At 41.1% G+C, this 27,813-nt stretch overlaps 1 protein-coding gene across 1 annotated transcript in view; it reads left to right on the top strand.

Annotated features, from left to right (window-relative positions):
- The window catches only part of LOC124796013 (calcium-activated chloride channel regulator 1-like), a 134,203-nt gene that overhangs the window by 98,250 nt on the left and 8,140 nt on the right, over positions 1 to 27,813 (top strand). Inside the window, exon 10 of the mRNA XM_047260096.1 lies at positions 20,728 to 20,851. Coding sequence (XP_047116052.1) covers positions 20,728 to 20,851 — 124 coding nt within the window. The remainder of the gene's footprint in view (positions 1 to 20,727; positions 20,852 to 27,813) is intronic.

The following is a 27,813-nucleotide window of genomic DNA, read 5'->3' as shown; positions in this document are numbered from 1 at the left end:
GTTAAACATAACAATTACTACCTTCCATTGTGGCAAATGCTTATTTCAAAATGTGGCATCCATTTAAATATTTAAGGACACAGTACAGAACTTCTGTAGCTCATGTGTGTAAGTATGTTTGTTATAACTGCTTAGGTTTCCAGTGAGTGAGTGGGATTTACTTGTGTTGAAACTGTGTAATAATCTGTAAATTGCTTTAATATGTGGTTTGATTAGCATATCATTCACAAAGTGAACAAGAATTTTCAGTTTCATTGTCATCTGAAAAAGCAATTTTAATTTACTGAACATGTTTTACCTTCTGATATATATAAACAAAGATGATGTGACTTACCATACGAAAGCGCTGGCAGGTCGATAGAAACACAAACAGACACATACATACACACAAAATTCAAGCTTTCGCAACAAACTGTTGCCTCATCAGGAAAGAGGGAAGGAGAGGGAAAGACGAAAGGAAGTGGGTTTTAAGGGAGAGGGTAAGGAATCATTCCAATCCCGGGAGCGGAAAGACTTACCTTAGGGGGAAAAAAGGATGCGTATACACTCGCACACACACACATATCCATCCACACATATACAGACACAAGCAGACATATTTAAAGACAAAGAGTTTGGGCAGAGATGTCAGTCGAGCCGGAAGTGCAGAGGCAAAGATGGTGTTGAATGACAGGTGAGGTATGAGTGGCGGCAACTTGAAATTAGCGGAGATTGAGGCCTGGTGGGTAACGGGAAGAGAGGATATATTGAAGAGCAAGTTCCCATCTCCGGAGTTCGGATGGGTTGGTGTTGGTGGGAAGTATCCAGATAACCCGGACGGTGTAACACTGTGCCAAGATGTGCTGGCCGTGCACCAAGGCATGTTTAGTCACAGGGTGATCCTCATTACCAACAAACACTGTCTGCCTGTGTCCATTCATGCGAATGGACAGTTTGTTGCTGGTCATTCCCACATAGAATGCATCACAGTGTAGGCAGGTCAGTTGGTAAATCACGTGGGTGCTTTCACATGTGGCTCTGCCTTTGATCGTGTACACCTTCCAGGTTACAGGACTGGAGTAGGTGGTGGTAGGAGGGTGCATGAGACAGGTTTAACAGCAGGGGCGGTTACAAGGATAGGAGCCAGAGGGTAGGGAAGGTGGTTTGGGGATTTCATAGGGATGAACTAACAGGTTACGAAGGTTAGGTGGACGACGGAAAGACACAATTGGTGGAGTGGGGAGGATTTCATGAAGGATGGATCTCATTTCAGGGCAGGATTTGAGGAAGTCGTATCCCTGCTGGAGAGCCACAGTCAGAGTCTGGTCCAGTCCCAAAAAGTATCCGGTCACAAGTGGGGCACTTATGTAGTTCTTCTGTGGGGGATTTTGGGTTTGAGGGGATGAGGAAGTGGCTCTGGTTATTTGCTTCTGTACCAGGTCGGGAGGGTAGTTGCAGGATGCGAAAGCTGTTGTCAGGTTGTTGGTGTAATGGTTCAGGGATTCCGGGCTGGAGCAGATTCGTTTGCCACGAAGGCAAGTCTTTCCGCTCCCGGGATTGGAATGACTCCTTACCCTCTCCCTTAAAACCCACTTCCTTTCGTCTTTCCCTCTCCTTCCCTCTTTCCTGATGAGGCAACAGTTTGTTGCGAAAGCTTGAATTTTGTGTGAATGTATGTGTCTGTTTGTGTTTCTATCGACCTGCCAGCGCTTTCGTATGGTAAGTCACATCATCTTTGTTTTTAAATATATTTTTCCTGCGTGGAATGTTTCCCTCTATTTTTTTATATATATATATATAAGATGATGTGGCTTACCAAATGAAAGTGCTAGCAGGTCGACAGACACACAAACAAACACAAACATACACACAAAATTCAAGCTTTCACAACAAACTGTTGCCTCATCAGGAAAGAGGGAAGGAGAGGGAAAGACGAAAGGATGTGGGTTTTAAGGGAGAGGGTAAGGAGTCATTCCAATCCCGGGAGCGGAAAGACTTACCTTAGGGGGAAAAAGGACGGGTATACACTCGCACACACACACATATCCATCCGCACATACACAGACACAAGCAGACATTTGTAAAGGCTTTACAAATGTCTGCTTGTGTCTGTGCATGTGCAGATGGATATGTGTGTGTAGTTAAATGTCAGTTGATGACAGACCTCATTCTGGACATCCTAAACATATGAACATGTAGAAAACATTCATGCAGTCATCAACAAAGATTGATGATGAACCATTGTAGAAACTGTGAAGCTGTTGAGAGTGACTTGGAGTTCAGTACAGTGAATTGCCCAATTCATGCCATGACTGCTGACTGCTGACAAAAACAAGGTCATGTGGAAGCAATCTGTGCTTTGAAAGAAGAACCCCGAAATTATCCAAACTTTTCTTCATAAATTGTCACACATGATGAAACTTGATGTTATGTTTACAATCCTGAATCTAAGCAACAATCAAGTCAGTGGAAAACATCAAGTTTACTTCACCCCAGGAAAGTTTGTCAGGTGAAATCAAACAAAAAACAAAGCTGATAACTTTTTGCGATGTGAGAGAAGTAATCCATTCAGAGTTTGTTCTGCAGGGTCAGACAGTTAACCAGGCTTTCTATTGGGAAGGTTTGAAAAGATTGCACAACAGTGTGCTGCAGAAACAGCCTGATTTGTGGCAGTTGGGTGACTGGTTTTTTCTATCATGTCAATGCCCCTGCTCATATAGCCCTGTCTATACAATTCTTGACAAGGAATGGTATGAGCCCTGTGCATCATTCCCCATTCTCACCCATCCTTGCCCTGTGCAACTTTTTTTTTATTTCCTAGAATGGAAAGAGACATGAAAGGAAAGCGTTTTGCTGATGTTGCTGAGGTAAAGAAAAAAAAAATACAACAGAGGCGATCACAAAAGATGAATTTGAAAAAGTTTTGAAAAATGGAATAAAAGATTAGACATGTGTATTAGTGCAAATAGAGAGTAATTTGGAAAGGACTAAAGCTTTGTGCTTAAAATGTGAATAAATAAGTTTTTAAAAAAAGTTCGGTTTCTTTCGGGTATACCCTCATAGATAAATGATCAACGGACAGGGTAAGCAGCCTTCTGCAGCTGTTTTCTGATGATGCTGTGGTGTACAGGCAGGTGCTGTCATTTAGTAACTGTAGGAGAATATAAGACAACTTAGACAAAATTTCTTGTTGATCTGATGAATGGCAGCTTGCTCTAAATGTGCAAAAAATTAAGTTAATGCAGATAAGTAGAGAAAACAATTCTGTAATGTTTTAGTACAGCATTAATAGTGTGCTGCTTGACAGTCATGTCAATTAAATATCCAGGCTAATGTTGTAAAGCAATTTCAAATGGTACAAGCATGTAAGGATGGTAGTAGGGAAGGCGAATGGTTGGTTATGGTTTATTGGGAGAATTTAATGAAAGTATGGTTCATCTGTAAGGAGACCACATATAGGATACTAGTGCAACCTATTCGTGGGTACTGCTTGAGTGTTTGGGATTTGCACCAGCTCAGATTAAAGGAAGGCATTGAAGCAATTCAGAGGCAGACTGCTAGATTTGTCAATCAACAGGTGAGTATTATTGGGATTATTTGTGAACTCAAGTAGGAGTCCCTAGAGGGAAGAAAGGAACCACACAAATTGGATGTACTGGTCTCCTCTAGTTATGGACTTGCTACAGGGATGAATAAACTCAAACCCTCCCATGTAGAATATGAGAGATAACATTGATCATTGCATGAAAACAGAACTAAAGAAATGCAGTGATTGACTGGATCGCTGCATAGTCCCACACAACTCATAAGCTATGAAGTTCTGGAGTATGGCTTTGGATTCACCAATGAAAGAACACAAGAGTTTCAGCAAGAACAATTTGAGGAAACAGAACTCAATCTCTCGATCACAATCTATACGGGTGCTTGGAGCACAATGTGTATTGATGGGATGCAGGCAATGTGAGCTTTATACACCTTTTAACTTCTTGGGAGGTACTGAGTTAGGCTCATGGAGGATCAGCAGAAATTTCAGCAGCTGGCGTGGGGGGTGGGGATGGGGGTGGGGTGGGGAGTATTAAACCATGACATGGCTCTAGCCTGTCAAAATGTATGAGCACTTTGCGATTAGCTAATTGAGACCTAGCATTCACGGGCAATCCTAGTCACAAGATCTGGTATGGACCCTCATAGGGCAGGGACAATACTTAGTTTTTCACTTTTTTATTGCAGAGTTTTTCAAGAAGTCCCAGTCCCCTTATTGATATGGCATTAAGATGGTATCTTTATTACCCCTCTTTATCTGCTTAGAGATTCTGGGTAAAATCACATACTATGCCAACTTCGGTCTCCCAAAGTGTCTGTGTGATCAGCTGCCTGTCAACAGACTTTTCATTGCCTTCAGGATGGTCTTAAAGCATCTCTGTGCCTGATGCCATATACTCTGGGTCTGCCATTAACACTGGTAATAGATATGTCCTGGTACAGTGTTGTGGAAGTTTTGCCTCACAATTTGTCAGATGGTTCGGAATGCCCAATTGCCTTCACCTCCAAAATGTTAAACTCTGTGCAGCTAAACTATTCTCAAATTGAGAAACAGGCTTTAGTGATCATTTATGATGCCAAAAGTTTCATGTATATTTGTGTGGCAGTAAATTCACCTATTCAAAAACCTTTGATTTTCTTGTTCAGACATCAGTCTAAGCTCCCTGATGAGAAGTTGTTTTTAAGTAGGTATCATTACAGCGTCCATTTTTACCCCCCCCCCCTCCCCTTACCCCACACCATCCCACTCTACTTGGCAATGAACTTGGCCAGCCCTGCCTCCCTCTTGGCCCTGACATGCAATTATATCACCATGAAACTCTTTGTTTTGCCCTATATCATCAGATGCAAACATATTTGGGTGAACTACTCCTGAAAGCATGCAAGGTTGCCCGGGGGTGTCCTGTGACCCCACCCTGTACAAGGTTTTCTCATTTTCTCAGTGGTCTATAAGTCATGGCCAGAGCACGTTTCCCGCCTGACTGATCCAGTTTTTTGTAATTATTTTGGGCTGCACTACTGGTTCAATTCCTCACAGGGTATTATGACATTGACCACAGAGGGTTCTGACTGTCATGTCCTCATTCCACCCCCTCTCCAACCTGCAATCTTTAGCTCCTTCATATGTCACACTGGACTATGATGTGCATGAAGGTGTTGGCTCGGTGGCACATCTATTGGCTCAGCAATAATGTTGACATTGAACAGATATGCTGCTCCTGCCATGCCTGCTCCATCAATCAGGCGTCCAGTGTGCAATGTTTTTCACCATATCCTCATCCTGACCACTTGTGGGAGAGGGTTCACATCTATTTTGCTGGGCCACATCAGGGAACTATGTGGCTGTTGGTGGTAGATGCTCTTTTCAATTTATTGTATGCGGCAAGCATGTCAACCGCTACCTCCCTTGCCACCATCTGTGTCCTTGAGAGGATTTTCACTGTTAATGGGGCACCTTGTGCTCTTCTGTCAGATAGTGGCCACAATTTACTTCAACTCAGTTTGAGATCTTCTGTCAGCACAATAGCATTGATCATTTGACAATTGCTCCTTTCCACCTGGCCTTCAATGTGGAGGCTAAACAGTTGGTCCGTAACTTTGAGGGTCTGATGCAGAAGGCCTTGCAGACATCATCGATTGAGGATGCCTTGCATAACTTCCTTGTGATTTATCAGACTCCCCATGTCAACAGCGTTAGTCCAGTTGAAGTTCTACATGTGCATCATTGCACCCTGTTACACCTCCTGTGTCCCATGCATCGTGCACATCCTGCATACTGGGATAAATAAATGTCATATGTTGTGTCCGTCTGTAATAGTTGAAGAGTTGATGGGGCATACTCCTCCTTATGAGGCTGTGTATGAATGGAAGATTCACATCTACATCTTTAATATCCCCGCCAGCAGACATTAGCGACAGTGAAGTGGAGGTACTACATTTAGACGGAGTCAGGTGCCACAAAAAGGTCACATGATCTCACCCACTAACAGCCTGGATTTAGGTGAGTGGCCATGGCTCAGTCTAGTATCATACATCACATGTTCCCAGTTGTATCATGCCTAGTTGCTATTTAGTATTCAGGCCTGCTTTGAACTTGGACAATCCAGTTTACATTCTTGGTGTTTGTTCAGTATCCCACTCATGACATCTTTGGTTTTGTCCACTGATTCCACGTTGATATCTACATATATTCAAAAAACAAAGATGATGTGACTTACCAAACGAAAGTGCTGGCAGGTCAATAGACACACAAACAAACACAAACATACACACAAAATTCAAGCTTTCGCAACACACAGTTGCTTCATCAGGAAAGAGGGAAGGAGAGGGAAAGATGAAAGGAAGTGGGTTTTAAGGGAGAGGGTAAGGAGTCATTCCAATCCCGGGAGCGGAAAGACTTACCTTAGGGGGAAAAAAGGACAGGTATACACTCGCACACACACACATATCCCTGCCCTATGAGGGTCCATACCAGATCTTGTGACTAGGATTGCCCGTGAATGCTAGGTCTCAATTAGCTAATTGCAAAGTGCTCATACATTTTGACAGGCTAGAGCCATGCTTGTGTCTGTGTATGTGCGGATGGATATGTGTGTGTGTGCGAGTGTATACCTGTCCTTTTTTCGCCCTAAGATAAGTCTTTCCGCTCCCGGGATTGGAATGACTCCTTACCCTCTCCCTTAAAACCCACATCCTTTTGTCTTTCCCTCTCCTTCCCTCTTTCCTGATGAAGTAACCATTTGTTGTGAAAGCTTGAATTTTGTGTGTATGTTTGTGTTTGTTTGTGTGTCTTTCGACCTGCCAGCACTTTCGTTTGGTAAGTCACATCATCTTTGTGTTTAGATATATTTTTCCCACGTGGAATGTTTCCCTCTATTATCTACATATATTCATATCTACGTATGTTCATATCTACATATATTCTCCACAAGCCTGTGTGATGTGTGGTAGAGGATGACACGTGTGACTACTGGTCCTGCCACACAAATATACATGAAACTTTTGGCATCATAAATGATCACTAAAGCCTGTTTCTCAATTTGAGAATAGTTTAGCTGCACAGAGTTTAACATTTTGGAGGTGAAGGCAATTGGGCATTCTGAACCATCTGACAAATTGTGAGGCAAAACTTCCACAACACTGTACCAGGACATATTTATTACCAGTGTTAATGGCAGACCCAGAGTATATGGCATCAGGCACAGAGATGCTTTAAGACCATCCTGAAGGCAATGAAAAGTCTGTTGACAGGCAGCTGATCACACAGACACTTTGGGAGACCGAAGTTGGCATAGTATGTGATTTTACCCAGAATCTCTAAGCAGATAAAGAGGGGTAATAAAGATACCATCTTAATGCCATATCAATAAGGGGACTGGGACTTCTTGAAAAACTCTGCAATAAAAAAGTGAAAAACTAAGTATTGTCCCTGCCCTATGAGGGTCCATACCAGATCTTGTGACTAGGATTGCCCGTGAATGCTAGGTCTCAATTAGCTAATCGCAAAGTGCTCATACATTTTGACAGGCTAGAGCCATGTCATGGTTTAATACTCCCCACCCCACCCCCATCCCCACCCCCCACGCCAGCTGCTGAAATTTCTGCTGATCCTCCATGAGCCTAACTCAGTACCTCCCAAGAAGTTAAAAGGTGTATAAAGCTCACATTGCCTGCATCCCATCAATACACATTGTGCTCCAAGCACCCGTATAGATTGTGATCGAGAGATTGAGTTCTGTTTCCTCAAATTGTTCTTGCTGAAACTCTTGTGTTCTTTCATTGGTGAATCCAAAGCCATACTCCAGAACTTCATAGCTTATGAGTTGTGTGGGACTATGCAGCGATCCAGTCAATCACTGCATTTCTTTAGTTCTGTTTTCATGCAATGATCAATGTTATCTCTCATATTCTACATGGGAGGGTTTGAGTTTATTCATCCCTGTAACAAGTCCATAACTAGAGGAGACCAGTACATCCAATTTGTGTGGTTCCTTTCTTCCCTCTAGGGACTCCTACTTGAGTTCACAAATAATCCCAATAATACTCACCTGTTGATTGACAAATCTAGCAGTCTGCCTCTGAATTGCTTCAATGCCTTCCTTTAATCTGAGCTGGTGCAAATCCCAAACACTCAAGCAGTACCCACGAATAGGTTGCACTAGTATCCTATATGTGGTCTCCTTACAGATGAACCATACTTTCATTAAATTCTCCCAATAAACCATAACCAACCATTCGCCTTCCCTACTGCCATCCTTACATGCTTGTACCATTTGAAATCGCTTTACAACATTAGCCTGGATATTTAATTGACATGACTGTCAAGCAGCACACTATTAATGCTGTACTAAAACATTACAGAATTGTTTTCTCTACTTATCTGCATTAACTTAATTTTTTGTACATTTAGAGCAAGCTGCCATTCATCAGATCAACAGGAAATTTTGTCTAACTTGTCTTATATTCTCCTACAGTTACTAAATGACAGCACCTGCCTGTACACCACAGCATCATCAGAAAACAGCTGCAGAAGGCTGCTTACCCTGTCCGTTGATCATTTATCTATGAGGGTATACCCGAAAGAAACCGAACTTTTTTTAAAAACTTATTTATTCACATTTTAAGCACAAAGCTTTAGTCCTTTCCAAAGTACTCTCTATTTGCACTAATACACATGTCTAATCTTTTATTCCATTTTTCAAAACTTTTTCAAATTCATCTTTTGTGATCGCCTCTGTTGTTTTTTTTTTTTCTTTACCTCAGCAACATCAGCAAAACGCTTTCCTTTCATGTCTCTTTCCATTCTAGGAAATAAAAAAAAAGTTGCACAGGGCAAGGATGGGTGAGAATGGGGAATGATGCACAGGGCTCATACCATTCCTTGTCAAGAATTGTATAGACAGGGCTATATGAGCAGGGGCATTGACATGATAGAAAAAACCAGTCACCCAACTGCCACAAATCAGGCTGCTTCTGCAGCACACTGTTGTGCAATCTTTTCAAACCTTCCCAATAGAAAGCCTGGTTAACTGTCTGACCCTGCAGAACAAACTCTGAATGGATTACTTCTCTCACATCGCAAAAAGTTATCAGCTTTGTTTTTTGTTTGATTTCACCTGACAATCTTTCCTGGGGTGAAGTAAACTTGATGTTTTCCACTGACTTGATTGTTGCTTAGATTCAGGATTGTAAACATAACATCAAGTTTCATCATGTGTGACAATTTATGAAGAAAAGTTTGGATAATTTCGGGGTTCTTCTTTCAAAGCACAGATTGCTTCCACATGACCTTGTTTTTGTCAGCAGTCAGCAGTCATGGCATGAATTGGGCAATTCACTGTACTGAACTCCAAGTCACTCTCAACAGCTTCACAGTTTCTACAATGGTTCATCATCAATCTTTGTTGATGACTGCATGAATGTTTTCTACATGTTCATATGTTTAGGATGTCCAGAATGAGGTCTGTCATCAACTGACATTTAACTACACACACATATCCATCTGCACATACACAGACACAAGCAGACATTTGTAAAGCCTTTACAAATGTCTGCTTGTGTCTGTGTATGTGCGGATGGATATGTGTGTGTGTGCGAGTGTATACCCGTCCTTTTTTCCCCCTAAGGTAAGTCTTTCCGCTCCCGGGATTGGAATGACTCCTTACCCTTAAAACCCACATCCTTTCGTCTTTCCCTCTCCTTCCCTCTTTCCTGATGAGGCAACAGTTTGTTGTGAAAGCTTGAATTTTGTGTGTATGTTTGTGTTTGTTTGTGTGTCTGTCGACCTGCTAGCACTTTCATTTGGTAAGTTACATCATCTTTGTTATTTCTTTTTCCTATGTGTCACTTTGACGAGTGTTTGACTCTGTTCCACTTCTTATACTATATATATATATATATATATATATATATATATATATATATATATATATATATATATATATATATATATATATATATAGTTGTGTAAAATCTGAATATTTGTAATAGGTACGATGTAACACCCAATATTGTGCCTTATTAGGTACAATGGTACATTTGTACTAAATTTGTAAAAAAATGCTATGATGTTTGCAAAAGACACCAGTTGGTGTCTCCATGCAAAAAAAATAATACAATAAATAAATAAATAAATAAATCTTTAAAAAGGCCTAGGCACATGTGCAGTAATTTTCTTTACACAATATTCTCACTCTTTGAATAGATACTTTTGTTCATTTTTTGTCTTGATGAAGTTTACTTTGTGGGTGGCCTCACACAGTGCATGCTCTGCCCCTGCCAATTTCTCCACTTGCCCAACCTGAAATGCTGCTTATGTTGTGTGATCCTGGTGTTGGTTATTCGCCCAATCATTTCAACATAAACTTGCCCGCATGTGCATGGTATGCGGTATATTCCCATCATTGCTAGTGGGTCCCTTTTCTTCTTTGCCAATCTCAGACACTCTTTGATCTTCATGTCATGTTGCACAATATGTGGTCAGTTCTGTCTGTCACTCGGATTGTATGGCAGAAAGATTATGCTCAACATTTCTTTTTCCTATGTGTCACTTTGACGAGTGTTTGACTCTGTTACACTTCTTATATAATTGCTGGAGTAACTGTTGCTCCTCAGAATGCTTACCTGGTGTTGCATCTCATGTCTGAGGTGCTGTGGCTCATATATTTGTCTTGCTCGCATCTCACCATCCCTTGTCACCAGCACAACTAGAAAGGGTAGCTGTTTGTCCTTTTCTACTTCCATGGTAAACTTTATGTTGGCATGGAGGCTGTTCAAGTGCATTAGGAAGCCTGCAAGCTGTCCCCCACCATGGCTCCACACAATGAAAGTATCATCAATGTATCTGTAGCAGACCTTTGGTTTACAAGATACCAAGTCCACTGCCTGTGCTTCTAAATGGTGGCCAACTTCTTCATGGGACATTTCAAAGCACAGACACTGAACTTGACACCTTGTAAACCTAAGATCTCTACAGATACGTCAATAATATCTTCATTGTGTGGAACTGCAGTGAGGAACAGCTCAGGGTCTTTCTAAGACACTTGAACAGCCTCCATGCCAATGTAAAATTTACCATGGAAGCAGAAAAGGACAAACAGCTACCTTTTGCAGATTTGCTGGTCACAAGGGATGGTGAAAACCTGTGACACGGCATGTATCAAAAACCAACACACATGGATCGATACCTGCACAAATCACCATCTGAGGCAGAAAAAAAGCATAATTAATATGCTCATATCATGAGCAAGACAAATATGTGAGCCACAGCACCTCGGATGCGAGATGCAACACCTGGAAAGCATTCTGAGGAGCAAAGGGTACTCCTCCAGTTATATAAGAAGTGTAACAAAGTCAAACACTCAGAGAAGTGACACAAGAAATGTCAGGCACAGCCACTCTGCCATACATTCCTAGAGTGATGAACAGAATCGGCTATATATTGTGCAAATATGGGATAAAAACCATTTATAAACTGACAAAGTAGATCAAAGAGTGTCTCAGTGTCTCAGATTGGCAAAGGAGAAAAGGGACCCACTTGCAGTGTGGGGAATGTACCACATACCATGCACATGCAGAAAAGTTTGTGTTGGAATGACTGGACAATCAACTCCAGGATCATGGAACATAAGTGACATTGGAGGTTGGGGCAGGTGGAGAAATAGGCAGTGCCAGAGCATGCACCGTGTGAGGCTGACCACATAGTAAAATTTGCCAAGGCAGAAGTTCTGGTTGTAGAAACGAGCTCTCACAACTGCTTGTTCAGAGAAGCTATAGAAATATAAAAACATGAAAATAGCTTCAACAAGAAAGAAGAAAACCTCAAAGTGAATGGATCCAGGATTCTCATGCTGCAGTGAATGATTGTTGCAGGTAGCAAGAGGAAAACCACACCAGAAATGACCACAGAAAAGCCCCTGGACGTTGGTGTGTCAGGTATATACACTGCTGGCCACCGTAAATGCAACACGCTGAAGGAAGCAACCGAATCAAGTGAAATTTACACCATGGGTTTGCAGTGATGAGATATGCAACTGATTAGAATTTCAGCGCAGACGCACATCACACGCGCCTGTGGCGCCACCTCATAGTGCCATTTAAGGCTTGGCGATTTCGACGAGTGTACATTCGGCACATGTGGCTGTTTCACAAAACAATCAGTTATGCCTCGTAGACAACAGTAAACATCGTTTGATCAAGTATCCGAGTTCGACAGAGGAAGGATAGTGGCTTACAGAGATTGTGGATTATCATACAGAGAAATCGCTAGTCGTGTTGGACAAAACCAAACAACTGTAATGCGGATATGTGACCGTTGGATGCAGGAGGGTACGACGGACCGACGTGGTCGATCGCGTTCACCTCGGTGCACCACTGCACGTGCTGATAGGCAAATTGTGCGCATGGCAGTGACGGATCGCTCAGTGACATCCCGAACCATAGCTCAGCACATTGCGTCTGTAACGCATCATCCAGTGTCTGCGCGTACCATTCGACGCCGTTTACAGCAGAGTGGTCTGTCCGCAAGACGTCCATTGCTTCGTCTACCATTGACGCAGAACCACAGACGTCTCCATTGCCAATGGTGTGATGACAGACGGATGTGGACGGCAGAATGGAATGACATTGTCTTTACTGACGAGGCACGCTTCTGTCTGCAGCACCACGATGGTCGGATTCGAGTGTGGAGACACCGTGGAGAGAGGATGCTGGACAGCTGCATTATGCACCGCCACACTGGTCTTGCACCGGGTATTATGGTATGGGGCGGTATTGGATATTACTCTCGCACGCCTCTAGTACGCATTGCCGGTACTTTAAATAGCCAGCGCTACATATCCGAGGTGCTGGAGCCAGTTGTCCTTCCTTACCTTCAGGGCTCGGCCACAGCCATATTTCAACAGGATAATGCGCGACCACACGTGGCACGCATTGTCCAAAGGTTCTTCGTCAATAACCAGATTGAAGTGCTTCCCTGGCCGGCTTGCTCTCCGGATCTTTCACCGATAGAAAACATGTGGTCCATGGTTGCTCAACGAGTGACCCAGATTACATCCCCAGCTGCCATACCAGATGATCTTTGGCAACGTGTGGAAGCTGCTTGGGCTGCTGTACCCCAGGAACACATCCAGCGTCTCTTTGACTCAATGCCGAGATGTGTGGCAGCGGTGATCTCCAACAATGGCGGCTACTCTGGCTACTGATTCTGGCAGGAACCACATGTCACAGACGTCTGTAAACGTAATCATTTGATACTTGGTCAACATGTTATCTATAAAATAAATTTTGTTGTGCTACCTCTTGTCTTTCTTGGTGTTGCATTTACGGTGGCCAGCAGTGTATAATCTGTGGCTGTGAGCTCTACTTCAGTCCACCGTCAGCAATGGAGGGTGAAGCTTTGACAATGCCAGCCACTTGTGCTGGCAAAATATCAAGAAGCAAACATTGGCTGAAGAACCCGAGACAGAAGCCAACAGGCTGTTTGTCAACAAGTGGCCACGAAAGCCTTAACAATTTTGTGAAAGTGTGGTTCATGTGTAAAGGAGACTGCATACAAGGTGGTAGTGAGACCTTTTCTTGAGTACTGTTTGATTGCTTGGGTCCACAGCAGGTCATATTAAAGGAAGACATTGAAGCAGTTCAGATTCGAACAACATGCAAGTAAGTATTAAGGAGATGCTTCACAAACTCAAATAGGAATCTCTGGATGGAAGGTGATGGTCTTTTCAAGGAACACCATTGAGGAAATTTAGAGAATCAGTATTTGAAGCTGACTGCAGAATGATTCTACTGCCAGCAACAAAGATTTTGTGTAAAGGCCATGATGATAAGATATGAGAAATTAGGGCTCATACAGAGGCATATAGATAGTCATTTTCCCCTTGCCTTATTTGGAAATGGAATTGGAAAGCAAATGACTAGTAGTGGCACCATACAGTGGCTTGCAGAGTATGTATACAGATGTAGATGTAAAAATGAGACCTTCATACAAATCACTTTGCTCAAGTGTATGGGAACTGTACCAGATAGGACAAACAAGAGATACTGAATATATGCAAAGAAGAGTGGTAAGAATTGTCACAGGCTTTTTGGCTCTGCTGTATTCATTTGTTGATGTGGAATAGTGATAATTGCAGCATATCATGAGAAATGATCTACACCATTCAGTATATAATGCTTTCCACTGGTATTTGGCTAAAACCTCCTAAAATATCCATTCCAATCACCTTGAATGGCTTGGATATATCTGGCCCTTGGTAGTGGCACTTGCTGACAACTGAAATCTCCATGCTGCACACATGGTGCACAATTTCTTATGTACTAATCCACATCTTGGTTTCTTGGTCTCTACTAATAATGCTCAGCTACTGTCTGGTCTATCATCCTACAATCACCATGCTCAGATAACACAATACCATGTACTTCCTTCAGTACCACTTCCCATAGCACGGCATGCCTATCACACATGGTCAAAGCCTCTTTGACCTACATAACAACTCACTGTGAATGACAGACTGTGACTGTGTTGTGAATAGTTTGCAGTCTATGTCAGCAGATTACACGATAGCATATCTGCCATTCTGCAAGGCATGACCTAGTGCCCATATTACACCAATCTTCCCGCTAAGCCCTTGTGTGTTATCATTTGTTTTTAAAACCTGAAGTCAAACTCACTCAGTTTTAATGCTCACTATGTACGTCTGCTTGATGGATCTTTTAAACCTAAAAACCGTTTTACTGTCACATCATTCATCAGTACTTAAATTTCTTGCTGTATAGATAACATCTGAAATATGAGGCATTGTATATGAGGCTCATCTCTTTCTCTATAGTAGAGCAATTCTTCTCAGGCTTGTTCAATTTCTGTAAAGTGTAAGCCACTGGTTGCTCCTTAGCCTGTACTTTCTGACTCAAAACACAACTATTACCTAGTTGCTAGCATCACATGACACAATAAATTCCCTTTTGCAATTCAGGAAATTCAGCACAGCTACTTGTTAATGCCTCCTTCAGTTTTTCAAATGTGGCTTGACACTGTGCTGTCCATTGAAACTTCATACCCTTCTTCAAGAAATGCAAAAGTGATTGTGCAATATCTGAAAATCCTATACAAATTTTCTAAAGTAATTAGCTAATACTAAAAATGGCTGCAAGTGTTTACTTGTCCATGGTGACACAAAACTTCGCATGCATGGATCAACCTAGGATCTGTTTTCACACAATCTTGGCTCTTCACATGTCCTAAGTGGTTCACTTCCCTTAATCCAGATGACACTTCTCAACACCCAAGGTTAGGCACAGAAAACCTAATCTCTTAAAATCTCCTTTCAACTATTGCACATCTTCCTCCATATCCTTTGAAAACACGTTAATATTGTCAAGGTTCACTATGCATTGCTGCAACTTCAGACCCCCTTAACACTCAATTCAGCATATGTTGAAATAAGCTGGTGCATCTATAAACCAAATGGCATTTGCCAATACTGGTAATGATCCCAAAGGGCTGTGAATGCAGTCTTTGGTGGTTCTCTGGACACTACTTCCAGTAGGGGGTAACAACTTTTTAAATCTATTGTGTGAAAAGTATTGACACTGCCACAAGTTATCCAGGTCTTCATAGTACTTGGTAACAGATAAACATCCATTATTGTTTTACTATTCAAGTAACGATAGTCGCAATGAATCTATATTTCTTTGTACTGTATGATGATTTTTTGGGTACTACAACAACCAGAGCTCCCCAAGGACCAATGCTTTTTCTGTTATGCCATCATTCAATTGCTGATTAATAAAATCTTCCATTATTGGCTGTAAATGATGGGATACCATATATGGTTTCTGGTACACAGGTGATTTATCTCCACTCAGAATCCTATGCTGCATTACATGGATTGCCGGCAGTGGATGACGAGAATCAAATAGGGCTTTGAATTTCAACAATAGTATTTCCATACCTACAATCTCTGCTTGATTTGAATGCTTCATTTCAACACATAATATAGTTGTACTACTGGCTTGATTATGGCTAAGATCCACACTTGATCTGTCTGCATCTACCATGTCTATAAAGTCTAATTTGGTAACTAACCACCCTGTTGCCAAACTTACTTCATTAGCACCAAAATTATCTGCATTCATGGGAACCACTCTCTCACTGTCTGCTTCCTGTACACATTTGACACTCATGCATATAAAACATAATGATGCATCTACTCATCATTCTCCTCTAGTACTTCTACCATGCATGATACATTGACATGTAGTTCTTTTCCCACATTCACCCAAAATAATTTCTCTGTACCTTGGAGTATTTAGTCTTAATGACTTTGCACATAGTTTAATTGGTTCATCCTTCATGATAGATGAACCTTGCAGCAGTATGTCATTGACAACAGGTTTCCCCAGTCAGAACAAAGCCTCACTGAGTTCCACTGTGCACTGGTGAATATCAATTTTTGTATGATGTTTATACAGGGATTCTAACCCTAGAACTATGCAGCACCCTTCACCTACATGGGGCACATCATCTACATTCTCCCACAACCATTCCGTTCCAATCTGAAAACTCAACATTGCTGAAACTACTGACTACATCATTATTACCCACTCCACTTAAACTGTAATGTTGAGGGTTTAACCACCTCTTATAAGAGGTCCAGACTTGTCACAGACACATGAGCCCCTGTGCCCAATAAAAGCCCATGCTTTTTACCATCTAGGATGTCAGATAAGCAAAACTACATGTCTGCATAAGTTTTTGTAGCATAGAATCTTACTGGAAACACTGTTGGGTAGATTTGGATTTTTGATCGGTATTTAATGTACAATTACTTCATCCCTCCCACTTTGCTTCTTATTCCTACAGTCCTGCTCTCAGTGCTCAGCCACTCCACATTTTGTGCACTGTGGTTTGCAACACTGCTTCTGAATGTGACCCGAATATCCACATCTATAGCACCTAATATTGGCAGAGAAGACACTTTTTTGATCAAACCTGGTCCTTCGGGAGTCCTGCACATACCCTTCTTGATGTGTTGGGTGGCAGTCCCCTTAGGAAAGCATCCAGTGCCCAATGTTTCACTCCATTGAGAATAATTTTGTTCACTTTGTCTCTTCCTGTCAACTCTTTGGTACTCACATTAAACTTTCTTATATTGTAGACACAATTTTATACTTATTACTTTCACTGTGACACTCAACTCAGCTGTTCATGAAAGAATCAAGAGCCATGTTGCTTCTTATAGTGCTGCTTGAGACCTTTTTTTAAGCAGCCCAAATGTAAGCATATTTCTTAAACCTTCATAATACATATTTCCTTACTTCTCCTGTCAGGTGCAATTTGGTCATCATTACTTCTCATCTGTCCAGTAGCTCGGTCTTATGGCTACCAATAAGTTGTCTATTAATGATAACACTCCTCCATTGTCTTGCCCAAAAAGGATTTAACCAAACTGCCAGCAGCTGAGTCCAATGAAGAAGTTGTCAAACTCAGTGAGACCCTATCTTCTCTCATAATAGCTAGCTACCTATGCATTTCCATTTTGTCTGCTTTTAAGTGACCTACTTGATTCACCAATGATTAAATCATTTCTTGTGTGGAAACATCCTGTCTCATACTCCAACACTGTGGGACTCCTGTCTGCCAAACAAAAGCTGTAATACCAACATACTACTACTAGATTTTATGCCCGATCTTGAGCCATCTTGGCTCAGTCCACTGTTTAGCAAAATGGCCTTAGCAGTGGTGTGTGTAACACCTCATTGGTGCTCATTCCAAACATAGTGTACTGTGGCCTAAAAGGTTGCACTATGTGCACCTCACTGGACTTATGTCTGTGTAATCCTCCCTAGAGTTCCCATGGAACTCTGATAGATTGTTGGGTTCCTCGGACCCCACGAACTCCACACTCAAGTTCTTATGGTAGTCTTGTTTCACCAGCATTACCCTTGCACATGAGACAGTAGGGGGAAGAAACAGTCAGTCCACTCACCCCACTGCATTTGCAATGCTGCAAGCTGGGGTTGGCAATGTCCTGGATCCATCCATCTGTGGCAGCAATATTTGCAACACTACTTGTAGAAGTTTCAGGAATTCACTTCTGTCACCACCTGTAGAGATGTAGGATGAGTGACCTCTGTGTATGTTGGGGTAGTTGCTCAACATCCATCATAGAAACTGCAACGTTAAATACTCTTTTTTTATTCCCTCGTAAAATACAATAGGCACAGTATTCCTCACTGGCCGTCATTGCCCCAAGGCATAGGCTGGACTTAGTTGGTGAAGTGTCCCTGGCTCAGTGACTGCCATGAAGTGGCAGGCAAGACTGCAGTACCACACTGACTCTGGCAGACCCAAGAGGCAGGTGGTGACCACAAATCTCAGTGTGAGATGCATTGGGTGCACAGAACCAATCTGTAGATGCCAGTGCAGAGGGTGACGCCTGACAATGGTGACAAGCACCTGCACAGTCAAGGGTGGTGAGTGACAACATTTGCCTGCACAGTGAGATGATCAGTACCAGTGTATGCCTGCAGGCATTGACGTTTAGGTAGCTAGATCGCTGGAGTTCGAACCATGGACCACCAAAGTACTTGGCCAGCAGTGGCTCACTGCTTGGAAGGTGCCACATCAACAGTTTCAGACTTAGATTGTGCAGCAAGCCTGAAGCCACTGAAAAAAGTGTCTGGTGATGAAAGCTTGTTGACCCAATGTAGCCCATAGACTGGCACATTGTTCCCCTCATAGCTGGTGGCTGGCTAACTGAATACTGAACTTATTTATATAGGCTTGGCTTATCTCTGTTTTGTCAAGGGATCATTTCCCATTACTTGAGCCACAACAGAGTTACGGCTAGGTCATGTAGCTTATGAAGGCTTTATTTTATTTAGCCTTGCCAAGTAAGCAGCTGCGATGCAACGAGTAGTATGAATTACATGACTTTTATGTCATTCATATTACTGTTGACAAGCTTCACCGTGTTGTGTCACGCCTGAAGATGCTGCAGGGCAAACTGAAACTGTTAGTTGTTAATAAAAGAAATTGTGATCAAGACAATCTTCCTTCATCTGCTATAACAACTAAAACACAGTTCTAAAAATATGATGTCAATTAATTTTTAATTCATATTCTTGTAGTCACTGTTATGGAATTCAGTGACATTGGCTTTTGTTTTATGTCTAGTTTTAAGGAGCTGAATCTCATTTGCCTTACTAATTTAATTTCTTGAATAATAATATTCTAGATTATTTTGGAACTGATTTATTATGTGTGCATAGTGTATGCTTTTTTGATAATGGACAAGAGTTTGTAAGATGAATAGCAACAAATGCTATACATGGGTGACTGACTGTTGTCAAACTAAATCAGATGATGCTGAGAAATTACATTAGGAAATGAAACATTAAAGGTACCAGTAGTAGCTGTGTTTTACTATTTGGGCAGCACAATGACTGATGATGACAGGAATAAAGAGCATATAGAATGTAGACTGGCATTAATAGCAAGGAAACTTTTTCTGAAATAAGAGGAATATTTTAACATCACTGAAGTCAGAGATGGAGCACAAGCTCATTATGTATGGGTAAGGAAATCAGCTGTGCCTTTATCAAAGGAACTAACCCAGCATTTGCTTTGAGCAATGTAGCGAAACCATGGAAAACTTAAATTTGGGTGGTCAGATGGGGGATTAGAACAATTGTCCTCCTGAATGAAAGTCCAGTGTGCTAACCACTGCACAACCTTACTTGGTTTAAGTATTGAAAAATATTTTCTGTAAGTATTTGTCTGGAGTGTAGCCGTGTACTGAAGTTAAACATGGGCTGTAAATAGTGCAGATGAGAAGCTTTTGAAATTTGTTACAGAAGAATGCCGAATATGTGGGTAGATACCATAACCAATGAAGAGGTAATGAATCAAGTTGTGGAGAAAGGATTTTTTTGTTACAATTTGACTAAAAGAAGACTTAATTTGATATGACACATTATGAGGTATTAAGTAATAGTTTATTTGGTAATGGGTGGGAGTGCTGGGGCTACACAGTGTAGACAGAGGGCAAGGTTTGACTACAGTAGGCAAGTTCAGATGGTTGTAGGCTGCAGTAGTTATACAGAGATGAAGAGACTTGCACAAGACAAACAAGTATGAGTAGCTGCATGAAACCAGTCTTTGCACTGAGGACAACAACAACATATCTCATGTAATTTCACTTTTATTCAACATCTCAGTACACTGCGCTTTCGCCTCCTTTCATGAGATACTCAAATTTCATGTATTATCTATCCTTACTCCTGTCTGTTTGGTTTACTGTCAGATAGCTTGGAGGAAAATTTGTAGCATCCGGTGTTCTTTTTAAGCATTAGTTGTAATTCCGTCATGTGGAATTTTTCTACTATTTTCTAAACTGGACTAGTCAGTATGTCTTTTTTGTTAACTTTTGACTGTCATGTTCAGATAAATAATTTTATTATTGAATATAGTTTTATTATACATTACAATTTATTGGAAAAATTCTTGAATATGATTCAAAGTTTCCTGTACCATGTTACCAATAACCCAAGAAATAGTAGGCATGTCTTCCTACTTGTTATTTAATCTGTTTTTAGTGTACATCATTTCTTTGTAATCTTGCCAGCAATAACACCTTTGATAGAAAAAAATCACATTGTACACAAATCCAGCTTTCCATCATTTCTTTTTATATTTTACAGGTAATATCTGCTGCAAGCATTTATCCTCCCTCATGCATAAATGACTTGAAGATTGTGGAAAGCAATAAAACATTTGTTAACATTTGCTGGACGGCTCCTGGGAAACACTTGGACTGGGGAAAAGGTATATCTTATTGAGAATATTTGTAATTATTTTTAATAATTTTAAAGCCACTCATATCACATGATTCTTTTGAGAATAATGTGAGGTAGTAAAAAAGCATCTACCTAACAAAAATCTGAAGTAAATCACTTGAACTGAATAGAGTGACATTCAGACATACGTAATAATGTTGAATCTCAAGCCTTCAGAATTAGTTTCTATTGCTTACATCACTGCACAGTATGAAGTCAAGGGTGTACACTGTACCAGTGTCATTAGTCACTCTCGAACTGCACTGGTGAGTTTGTAGGCGAATTACTACCTGTATGTCAATTTACAAGCATGAATTGTTATAAACTGCCCATTAACCCTGCTGTTCTGTTTGGATCTATATGACCCAAAATGGTTATAAATTTCGTTTCTTATTATTTAAATATCAAAACAACTGTATAAAATTTGGTGACATTGTCTGAAAATGCAAGTGCTGTAAGTGGTTAAAAAAGTTCAAATATATTTTTAAGTTATCTGGTCATAAGCCTTGAAAGTGACATATGTAATTTTCAGGTCAATGAGACCTGTCTTTAATATGATTACTCTAAAGTCAAATATTTTATGGTTGTCTCATATTTTATAGCAGTTATGACTTTCATTGTTCTTACCTACTCTCAACATTCAACAAATCAACAAAGACACTGTTTTTACAACAATGGGCTTGTCATTACAACTTGCCAACTGTTTGAACTATCCACCATTTCTACTCAGTTTGTGTTCTCTATCATTTGTGATCAGTCTGGATAGTGACATCATGGCAATTAAATAATTGACTGACACTGAGTTGGAAGATTAGTAAATAGCTCAACAGACGAAGGATTTCTTTGTGAGTTTCGAGATCATGTCAATATCGTACCTGAAAGCGAGTGTTTTGATGACACTGATGACAGTCCACAGCATGTTCAAAGTAATGTACAGACTTCTGTTTCTAAAAATGGGAACATGGAATGGCAGTTGCAACCACCAGCAGAACACAGCCGCCTACCTGCTTCAAATGTCATCAGGAGTACCCAAGGAGTTACCAGGTATGCCAGCAAAATGTGGAATCAAGATATGGACTCTGTGTGACAGAAAATCTTCATATGTACTGAAAGCCCAAATTTATACAGGAAAGGAGATTGAAGCAGCACCAGAAAAAAATCAGGGAATGAGAGTAGTTACTGATTTTACCTCTGATTTGCAAGGTCAGATTGTAGCATATGACAATTTTTTTATGTCATACAGTTTGGGACAGCTGCTTGTGAAAAGGAAACTGGCAATGTTAGGAACCGTACATAAAAATTAACCATAGCTTATATGACCAACAAGAAGGATCATAGCTCTTCATTTTCTTCACAAATGACACTATGTTGGTCAATTATATTCCTAAGAGAAATAAGAATGTTGTACTAATGAGCACTCTACATCTTGGCAGGGAAATAAGTGACAGGGCTGATAAGAAGACAAAAATAATTTTAGATTATAATTCAACCAAAAAGGGCTATAGACACACTTGATCAGCTAAAAGGTACTTATACATGCAAATGAGAAACCAATAGATGGCCCATGACAGTTTTCTACAATATTCCTGATGTTCGTGCTTATAACGCATACGTCTTGTGGACTTCGATTAACACTAACTGGAATGCAAGAAAATTGACTAGAAGGAGAATATTTTTGGAGGAACTTGGGAATTCACTGGTTGCAAGGACACTGCAGCAAGGAAGCATTTTACAAGAACAGAAGATTCTTTGAGAATGGTTAGGAACATCCAAGACAGTGAAGGAGTGGCAGGTGTGGCTAAATCAGTAACAACAAGGATCTTTACTAAATGTGCACGCTACAAGTTCTGTCCTTCAAGCAATGTCAATAAAACAAATATGTTGTGTGGAAAGTGTAATAAATATGTATACATAACACACATCACCTACTTGTGTCCAAACTGCAATGAGTAAGAAGGAAAGAAAATAATATGGGAGATGGACAGACAGTTGTTGAGGATGACTTTTTGGTGGAAATGTCTGTTGTGCCTAATATACCCAGCGTGAATATTAAAATAATAAATTTTCTTTAGTGAAGTTCTGTGTATTATTATTATTATTATTACTATTATTGCTATTACTATCATCGCTATGGTCATTAACAACTTACTGTAATTTCACAACAATATCAATGGCTTACAACTGTAAGAAAATTGTGCGTGAGTAGAAGTTTTTTGCAGCGTATTATTATGACAGGTCATATTGAGCCATACAGCACATTTGTACAGTAAAAGCAAACAGAACAGCAGGGTTAAGTGATTCCTCTTGTAAGTCTGACACTCAGAATTTTAGAACAAACCCTTTTGTGATGTTGGTTCAAAATGGTTCAAATGGCTCTGAGCACTATGGGACTTAACTTCTGAGGTCATCAGTCCCCTAGAACTCAGAACTACTTAAACCTAACTAACCTAAGGACATCACACACATCCATGCCCGAGGCAGGATTCGAACCTGCGACTGTAGCGGTCGCACGGTTCCAGACTGTAGCGCCTAGAACCGCTCGGCCACCCTAGCCGCCGTGATGTAGGTCCTTTTTTCACATTTCTTACTAGAATTTCTGACAATCACATTGAATAAAATTGGATAGCATTTAGTTTGAATTTTTACATTGCTTCTGTCAGCCCTGTTTGGTAAAACTACTGGCCTGATGAACAGCATTCAATAATGAATCACACTTTTGTGAGTAGCCTCCTTCATAGCTGAGTTATGTTTTATAGTACCGCTTTCAACTATTCTTAGCCTGGAATCATTTAACCAGTTTTCTATTCATAGTTGCTGTTAATAACAGAAATTAGTGTGGGATCTTACTTTTATTCTGCATCAAGAGACAAATGTTAGATTTAATACAATAATGGATAATTTTGGGCACCACACAAACACACACACACACACACACACACACACACACACACACACACGGAAATAAGCTGCAACAGTCAACTCCTTATTATGAGATCAACCAACTTTTCAAGGGCTCCACTGCACAGTGAGATGGTGATTAGTGACACTCTGCTGTTACATTAGATGTATTTATTGTGTTAGACCCTCAGGGCAGATTCCCTTTCCATTTTTTTCGCTGTTTCCATCTGCCAGCCCTACTCATGTTGTTCGTATTGGCAGATGAAAGGAATTCCATGTTTGCTATAGTAAGAAGCACTTCTTTCTTTCATATTATGAATACTGATTTTTCTAACTACCAGATTTTAATAGCTTTATATTAGTTTCATTAAAAGCTTATCTTTGAAGCTGTTGGTACTGTCAGTTTTATGTTCCAATCCATATGAATGAGTGACAACTGCATAACGTATGTAAGTGCTGTAACCATACAATTGGTACTGATGTTATGACTTTCTAACATACACTCTGAACAACATATAACTGTTGCAAAAGCAGACCAATCCTGATTTCTGAGTTAATACTACAATTAACCTACAGCACTGACAATTTTTTTGTCTTTCTGTCCATGTTATCAAGCCTTGAAGCTCTAAAAGTGATATGCTTGCCAAACAATGTTTGATGCAACTAAATTTTAAGAGTGCCATTTCAAAGTGATCCTTGGTGAGATTGGTGTAGGATGGAACAGCTCTGTTTAAGTTATAAATCTGGAGTGACTATTAATTGGAATGGATTTACAACTAGGATTAAAATGTTGTTCTGGAATTCAGGAGTCTTTACCAAAGTTTTCAAACTATATCATTGTGCATGAACCTGGAGGATTTTCCTGCAAATTACCATTGTCAGGTCTATTAATCTTCTAAACCATATGTAAGTGTGTTATAATTTAGATTCCTAGTACTCCCAGTTACTTTTTCTAGAAGCTGTGACTATATCTGTGGTGTTAGTAAGCTTTCTTCACATGCTAATATCATAAATTGGTGGAATACTTGTCTAGTCACTGTACAATGCACCATACTGATTTTATTTCCATTGTAGCTCATAGGAGCAAAAGACATCTTAGCCTTAGCCCAGCTGGTGCTCTTTTCATTGTTAATGAGGTTGTGTGCCACATGTCATTGATTTTATCAACTCAGGATAATAATGCAGTGGCCAGAAACTTTTTATCATTAGGTTCCATCATAGTGGTGCTTCTCTCACTTTTCTTTACATGTCTGTAAAAGTAAATTTCTTCACACAAGTCTTTGATATTATATAAAGCTGGTTTTCTGTGAATTATGGGAAAAGTCACCAAAACAACAATAACTTAGGAAAATTTAGAGCAACTGCTCATAAATTGAGAAAGCTGCCATGGAATCAGTGCTGCAAAAAAGTATTTCACTATAGTGAGGGTATGAGGGCACTCGAGCTATGTGAGTGGAAGAACACTGATAGATCAGGGCAGAGCAGACTCAGATATGATAGAACTCCTCTTGCTCAAAGACAGTGCCAACAATTTTTAATCACAGTATCCACTTGCTCAAAGACAGTGCCAACAATTTTTAATCACAGTATCCAAAAGTCTCAGTGAAGAATAAGTGATATTAAGCACTCTGACCAAACCTCAACTACAGGTTGCCCTTATGGCAACCAGAAGAAAAGTAATATCACAGGATACTTTGTAAAGGTGATACATGTGTGAAGCTAACAGCTGTGTGTATACCACTTATGATTCATCTAATGAGAGAGCACTTGCTGTGAGCACTTCAACATGTACAATGAATTGCAGGTCGTTTTCATCTGAGATGAGTCCCCATTGAGGGTGGAAAGTGATAGATGACTCTTTTTGATTTGGCAGGAAGACAACTAAATCTACATTTATGTGCATACTCTGCAAATCACTATGAATTGCATGCTTGAGGGTACTCCCTACAGTATCAAATATTAGACATGCTCTCCATTGCATTCATATATGTGGAGTATGGGAGGAACAACCATTGAAATGTCTCTTTGTACACTGTAAGTACTCTAATTTTGTATTCACATTCCCTGTGGGAACAATGTGTAAGGGACTGTATCCATTCCTGACATCAATTTACCATGGTTCTTGGAACTCTGTAAGCACGTTTTTATAGGACAGTTGGCGTCCATTTTCAAGGGTCTGTCAGTTCAAGTTTTATGTCATATCTGTGATGATCTCCCAAAGCACTTCTTTGTATGTCAAACAATGGAAGCTCCAGGTAGGGATATCAACAATGCAGGAAAAGATAGATAGCTACTTAACCATAAAGAAGACACATTAAGTTGCAGACAGGCACAATGAAAAGATGCGTACGTATGGCTTTCGGCCACAGCCTTCATCAGCAAAAGAGAAGCACACACCATCCATACACAAGCAAGCACACCACATGCACACATGAATGCCAACTCCAGCAGCACAGACTGGAATGCAACTATCATGTGGGATGCAAGCAGAAATCTGGAGGAGGGAGGAAAGGGGAAGGGGAAGAAAGGGGAAGGGGAAGGAGTATTAGTGTACAGGTGGGGGGAGGCGAACGCTGTCTGGCGGAATGTGCGCAGACTAGAATGCCAACAGGCACACCTTCAGGCAGGATGGTAGGGGAAAAAAGGAGCAAAAAAGGAGAGGAGCAGAAGTCAAGCCTCCAATCCCTGCTCAAAGCCTTATGCCCTTCCCAGAAAGTCTCCCCTAAATCAATTTCCCTCCTCACCTCTATGACACCCTGCACACCCACTTTCTACATGCTCCCCAAAATCCACAAACCCTATAATCCTGGATACCCCATTATGGGTGGTTATTGTTCCCCAACTGAAAATATTTAGGCCATCATTCACCAACACCTCCAAACAATTAACCATAATCTAGCCTCACATGTCAAAGACACCAACTACTCCCTTCACTGACTCTCCACCATCCCCACTCCTATATCTCCATGATTACTACTTGTCACTGTTGACGCCACCACCCTATCCACCAACATCCCTCACACCTGTGGTCTTAGTGCTGTTGAACACTGCCTTTCCCAATGTCCTTCAGACTCAAACCCACTATCTCATTCCTCATACACCTTACTAACCTTATGCTAACCCACAACTAATTCTCCTTTGAAGGGATGGTATACGAACAAATCTGTGGCACAGATTAGGGCACCCACACGACACCCTCCTAAGCCAACATGTTTATGGGCCATCTAGGGCCTCCCAAAACCTCAAAACCTTAGTTTGGTTCAGGTTTATTGATGACATCGTCATGATCTGGACTCAGGGCCAAGGTTCCCAATATTTGTTCCATCACAACCTCAACACCTTTTCTCCCATCCACTTCACCAGGGCTTCCTCAAGCAGGCATGCCACCTCCCTAGATATTGACCTCCTCCTCTCTGATGGTTCCATTCACTGTCCACATCAAACCCACCAACCACGAAGAGTAACTGCTTTTCGACAGCTGTCATCTCTTTCACACCAAACAATCCCTCACATACAGCCTGGCCACCCGGGCTACAGCATATCTACAGTGACAAGAACTCCCTTGCTCAGTACACTGAGGATCTCACCAACGCCTTGACAGACAGGCACTATCTCCCAGACCTAGTCCAGACCGAGTCTCATGCCATTTCCCCTCACAGCCCCATCCTCCCACCACATCCAAGAACCAGCCACAAAGGAGTCTCTCCTTTCTTTCCCAGTACCACCCCACACTGGAGCAATTGAACCACATCCTTCACCAGGGCTTTGATAACCTACCATCATGACCTGAAATCAGGGACATCCTACCTGAGATCCTTCCATCCCCCTAATGTGGCACTCTGTTGCCCACACAATCTCTACAACATTTTAGTCCCAATCCCTAGCCACAAGGATTATACCCCCAGTGGAAGAGCCAGGTGCAAGACATGTCCAATTCACCCACCGAGCACTTCCTATTCCAGTCCTGTCACAGGTTTACCCTACCACATCAAGGGCCGGGCCACCTGTGAAAGCAGCCATGTCACTACCGAAACTGTGTTCTGTGATATTGTA

This window comes from Schistocerca piceifrons, chromosome 4 (assembly GCF_021461385.2).
Source record: "Schistocerca piceifrons isolate TAMUIC-IGC-003096 chromosome 4, iqSchPice1.1, whole genome shotgun sequence".
Lineage (NCBI taxonomy): Eukaryota > Metazoa > Arthropoda > Insecta > Orthoptera > Acrididae > Schistocerca > Schistocerca piceifrons.
Note: the sequence above shows the minus strand (reverse complement) of the source record. Positions and strands in the feature narration are given on the sequence as shown.